This window comes from Bactrocera tryoni, chromosome 2 (genome assembly GCF_016617805.1).
Source record: "Bactrocera tryoni isolate S06 chromosome 2, CSIRO_BtryS06_freeze2, whole genome shotgun sequence".
Lineage (NCBI taxonomy): Eukaryota > Metazoa > Arthropoda > Insecta > Diptera > Tephritidae > Bactrocera > Bactrocera tryoni.
The window spans coordinates 42906099-42911508 of NC_052500.1; the positions used below are offsets into that span (position 1 = coordinate 42906099).

Consider the following 5410-nt stretch of genomic DNA (forward strand, 5'->3'; position numbering starts at 1 on the left):
AAGCACTTCCGTGACCTGAACATTCGTTCAATAGTCTAGGATTAGACAGCAACTTCGAGGTAGATGAGGTTGAGGTAGATTTTTGTAAAGACAATACATTTGCATATTTTAGGGTCTATTTATATTTAAAAATATTTAGGACACACATTTGCTCTCAACCCTTACCCTACTTAGGAGATGAGATTTTAGTTGAATATCTTCTTACGCAGGAAAGGCAAATTGACAAGTGCAATTTAATTAAGCCGCCTCAGAGATTTTTGTGTTACTTAATTTTTTTTTTTTTTTTTTTTTTTTTTTTTTTTGCGGGCGAGGGGGTGGAAAATGCCTTCCGCATCATCGGTGCAGGTCACTAAAAACCCCCCCTCTAAGGAACCGTCGCCCACCCTGGGACCGCGTTTGCATTACTTCAGGGTGGCGTTCCATTTTTCTCATTGAGAGATTTACATCTGCGCACCTGCGTCCAGGTCCCGCTTTTTGATGCGTAGCACGGTTGCTGCGTATTTCTGGATAATCCCCCAGTTTGTTTCGCTCTCCAACATGACGCTGATTACATTGTCAGCGTTTATTGGCCCGACCAGGCCTTCTACGACGGTGCGTTCCCCTTGCCAGCGCTCACATTCAATGAATGTGTGTTCAGCGTCATCCTCTGTCGCGTCGTTGTATGGGCATGACGGCTCTTCGACTTTTCCCATTCTGTAGAGATACTTTTTGAAGTATCCGTGGCCGGATAACAGCTGAGTTGTGTAAAAGTCTACTTCTCCGAATTTACGACTTGTCCATAAATCTAGGTCTTTTATCAGCCTGGCCGTCCATCTGCCGCGACTTTCATTCTCCCATCTTTGTTGCCATGATGTTATCGTATCTTTCCTTATTTGTTGAATTACGCCCATGTTATTGCCGGGTGATTTCTTTAGCTCCCACAGCTTTTTCCTTTCATATGCCAGTAGGTCGATTGGAGCATTGCCGCTTATAACTAATATTGCGTCGCCTGATACTGTTCTGTAGGCTGATGCAACTCTGAGGGCTGCGGTGCGGTACACTCTGGCCACTGCCTTACGCCGGTTTTCCTTTTTAAGCGCGTCTGCCCAGATTTCGGCTCCGTATAATAGGACGCTGATTGTCGTCGACATTAGGAGCTTTCTCTTTCCTTGGCTGGGGCCTCCTACGTTAGCCATTAATCGGCTCAGTTGAGACGTGATCTTCGCTGCCTTACCTGCGGCGTGCTAGATTTGTGCCCAGAAGGTTAGTCTGGGGTCCAGTCTTACGCCTAGGTAGTTAACTGCCTTTTTTGTCCTAAGAATATCCGCAGTCGTGTGTGCATGCTTATCTCCAGAGGTATGTGCTTGTTTGTTAGCAGCAGTAGCTCAGTTTTCTCCGTAGCGAGCTGGAGGCTGTGTGTGTCGAGCCATGCTTGCGTCCGTATCATGACCTGGTTCAGTTTTCTTCTCGCTTCTTCTGTATCCCTCGCTGTGATTACTGCTGCAATGTCGTCCGCATAGCCAATTAGATACGATTCATCTGGCATTTCTAGTTTTAATATTTCGTCATAACTGATGTTCCACAGGTCTGGGCCTAGAATGGATCCTTGTGCTGCCCCTGACGTCACTGCTTTTTGTCGTGATCCCTCTTTAGTTTCGTACAGCAGTTTCCTGTTACTTAGGTAGCTCCGCACCACAGCCCTGAGGTAGTCAGGTATATTGAAGCTATTTTCGAGGGCGTCGATCATATCTACCCACCTAGCGCTGTTGAAGGCGTTTCGTACATCTAGAGTCGCCAGCAACACTATTCTTTTGTATTTATGCCATCTGCGCTGTGCTGCTTCTACGCTTTCTATGACGCATTTTATGGCTCCTATGGTTGATCTGCCGGGTCTAAAGCCGTGTTGTCTAGGCGACAGTCCTCCAGCTTCGTTGATAGCCGCTTCGAGTCTGGGTTTAAGTAGGCTTTCGTACAGCTTTCCCGCTGTGTCAAGCATGCATAATGGCCGGTATGCTGATGGCGAATTGGGGTCTCCTTTTACCTTACTGATTAGCACCAGCCGTTGCTTTTTCCAGGGTGCAGGGAATATTCCGGCTTCAAGGCAGGCGTTGTACATATTCAGTAGTACTCCTGGGCGTTCTGCAGCGATTATTTTGAGGACTTCTGCTGGGATCCCGTCCGGGCCGGGTGATTTGTTGGCCTTTAGCTTGCTTAGAGTTTGTTCTGGATCACTGGCCCTTGTTTCGTGTGTGGGAAATAGTGCGTTCACGATGTGATCCATTTTGGCAGCGGTTACGTAAGGTGGCTTTGCTCGAGCGCCGAGTTTTTTCGTCACTATTTTGTACCCTAGCCCCCAGGGGTTTCTGTTTATATCCTCCCGTAGTTCCTCCCATTTTTCTTTTTTACTGCCGTCGATGGCGTGCTTCTGCTCCTTTTTTGCTGCTTTGTATTGCTCGGCTTCTTGTGGTGCGGCTCCTCTGTGCCTGGATCTCGTGTAAGATCTGCGAAGGCGGAGGCATGTGCGTCTGAGTTCGGCGATGTTTTCAGTCCACCAGTAAACTGCTGCTTTACGTTTGCTGTGGGTAGCCTTGGGCATTGATTTTTGGCAGGCTTTGGTTATATTACGCATTGTGTGCTCGACTGTTTTTCTTGCTATAAGGGAGGGGCCGCTAGATGGGTTCTGCTCGTCTATTGCGGCGATTAATTTCGATGTGTCTAGCTTCGAAATGTTCCACTATATTTGCTGAGCTGGTGAGCGTTTCTTCCAGTGTCGATCAAGAAAGAGATGTAGTGATGATCACTGCCAGTGTAGTCCTCCAGGACTTTCCAATTATTTATTAAGCCTGCCATGCGTTCTGTTGATAGGGTGATGTCTGGTGTGGTTTCCTCGCATCCCGGTCTTCTGAACGTGGTTGCATTTCCCGTATTGAGCACTATTAGACCTAGCCGCGCAGCCATTTCTAGGATTCTCTTTCCTCTCGAGTCAGTGTTTGGCATACCCCACTCTACGGCTCTGGCGTTTAGGTCTCCGGCGATAATCAATTGGCCTTCTATAGTCCTGGCTGTATCCTCTATATTGTCGAGCTTTTCTTGGAATTCCTGTGTACTATCGCTTTTCGTCAAGTAGCAGCTAATTACTGTAAAAATTTCGCACTTGGCCCACACGAAACCGTTGCCGTTCCCATTGCTTACAGTGGTGGCGTTACTCCCTGGTGGTAGCCATATAGCGGCGGTTGAGCTGCTATCTTCTAGCCATGTGCCTGTCTCTTTCTTTTTGTATTGCTCGCTTATGATGATTATCTCGTAGCCATTTTCCATCACCATTTGCGAGAGTAGTGCGTCAGCGGCCTTGCATCTATGCATGTTGGCTTGTAGGATCTTCATCTGTTTCGGTAATTCCTATATACCGAGCATTTTGCGGAGCTCGGAATGTGATCGGCTTTTTTGAGTTTTGCCTCTTATCATCGTTATGTATGCCCTTACCTGCTCTCTTGTGTTTGGAGCTGTGATATTAATTGATAAGTCATCGGTGGGGTCTTGTAGCGCTTCTTCGACAGCCGCTGCAACTTCCTCTTTTGTGGTGAGCGAGTCGAGGTCTCTGATTTCTATGGTAGCCTTAGTTTTAAGGTCGGCGACAGTTGCAGTCTCTTTAAGTGTGGACTTAAGTGCCTCACAGAAGCTGGCCTTTGTGGACTGCCCCTTCTCTAGCTCTAGTAATAGGGCCCCGGCTCTTGTTTTGCGGATCCCCTTGATCTTGACCTCTGCTTCTTTAAGATCTACCTTACTACGGATATTCTGGCTTTATTATAACGGCCTCTGTTTGTCGTTTAGGCCTATTATTCCCTTTCTGGCTTGCGGCCATGTTGTTGCTTTGTTGCCTCTTGTTTGCGTTTTTGGGCGCTTCTTCGGTCGTTCCTTCGTTTGCGTGGGTCTTTCTAGGTTTTTAGGCAAAACTTTTTGCCACTGGCCGTCGTTTTCCTGTCGTGGTCGCACCGTTTCTCGCGGCTCGACTGGGTTTGTCGCACGGCGCTTCGAAGCTGCTGACTCGGGGGTCGTGATTCGTCTGCTTAAGTGTGCTCGCCTTTTTTCGTTCTCTGCGGTGAGCCAGTTTCTGCGGTAGCTCTTTATGACGTCGAAGAGTTCGTCTAGCTGTGCCGCTCCATTCTTGACGTCCATGCTGACGTTCTTTTGTTTTGCCATTGCCAATTTCATTTTTTGCACTATACCCTTGCACTTTTCTAGGGATTCCTCTTCTGCCCGTCTCATTTGGGTGATGTACTCTTGTTTCGGCGAGTTTTGAGTTCCTTCTTTAGCGACAACTGGAGTGCTCTTCCCTTCTGCTTGTTTTGCCGGTGCTGCTTGTGTGACCGGAGTCTCCTTTAGGACTGTCTTTTCTCCATTTTTTTCTGTCTGTTTTGGAGTGGCGATGAGTACGGGGGACCTGAGTACCCTACTGCTTCTACGGAAGGCTGTCCCGTATTCCTCTTCTTGGCCATCTTTGCTTTGTTGTTCTTTTTGTTGTGGTTTTTGTTGTTGTTGCGGTGTGTTCATTTTTTTCTATTGGGTCTCCGCTTCAAGCCGCTATCTCCGTGGTTATCTATGCAAGCAGGGAGGCCACGCGAGGGTTGACACAAGTCCTTATGGGAGCTTGTGTTCAGAGCCGGGTTCGGGCGCGAATCAGGAGCTCGTCTCAACTGAACCTGTACGGCCAAAGAAATTTTGGCGACGTGCATTGAACGTACTTGAAGACCTGCCATGGTTTTAACGAGACGGAGGTGAGGGCAGTATTAGCCTGCCAGCCATTTCGATAAGATGTCACTCCTATCTACTGAGGTGGCAGAATACTGCCCCCCCCAGCCCTTTGTCAATCTGTTCCATATCGGTTTTCCAGTACACCATAATCAGAATTTTACTGGTCTCAATTCTGATGGGCTTTTGCCCAGGGTTTTTCGTCGTCTTCTGTTCCCTCGTCGCTTTGTTGCCTCCCTCTCTTGGGTAGGTTCTCCCTCGGTGCAGCCCCGGTGGGGGTTGTGGACGCTTATTTTAAGGCGGCATCTTCTCGCCTCTTCGCGGGAGGTTCATTGGGCGCGTGAGGCGTTTTGAGCCAAGCCCTCCTCTCCTGCAGCTCTTGGTCGGGGGCTGCGTATTACTATTCGCAGCTAACCTACTTAGCGTAGGCCGTCCACTATCCGCCAGCTGTGACCCCGGTAGTAGCCTGAGCTCAGCCCTACTTTTGTGTTACTTAATACCATGTTCAGACCGACACTTAATCACACGATTTCGGCTGTTGAATGGATTATCCCACTAATCACAACACACAAACACTAAAAATTTATCAAGATTTCGCCATACAAAAATGACAGTTCCAAATCACTTCATTGAAATGATATGAAACTGATCCACGCCAAATCTCTCTTTGCGACTCTGATTT

At 48.0% G+C, this 5410-nt stretch overlaps 1 protein-coding gene across 1 annotated transcript; it reads right to left on the reverse strand.

Annotated features, from left to right (window-relative positions):
• Positions 1–433: 433 nt before the first annotated feature.
• Positions 434–5198, reverse strand: LOC120769275. The gene is made up of 2 exons (XM_040096191.1): positions 4744–5198; positions 434–767 (listed from the first exon to the last, which is right to left on the reverse strand). The coding sequence occupies exons 1-2, from the start codon at positions 4780–4782 to the stop codon at positions 441–443; spliced, it is 366 nt and encodes a 121-aa protein (XP_039952125.1). The 5' UTR covers positions 4783–5198; the 3' UTR covers positions 434–440.
• Between the last annotated feature and the right edge of the window lie 212 nt (positions 5199–5410).

Excerpts from the sequence above, each read along its gene's own strand:
- LOC120769275 (XM_040096191.1), bottom strand. The coding sequence starts at position 4,782 with ATGGCTGGCAGGCTAATACTGCCCTCACCTCCGTCTCGT. Across the intron at positions 768-4,743 it reads TGCCCTCACCTCCGTCTCGT|AAATTCGGAGAAGTAGACTT; the intron begins TAAAACCATGGC and ends TGGACAAGTCGT.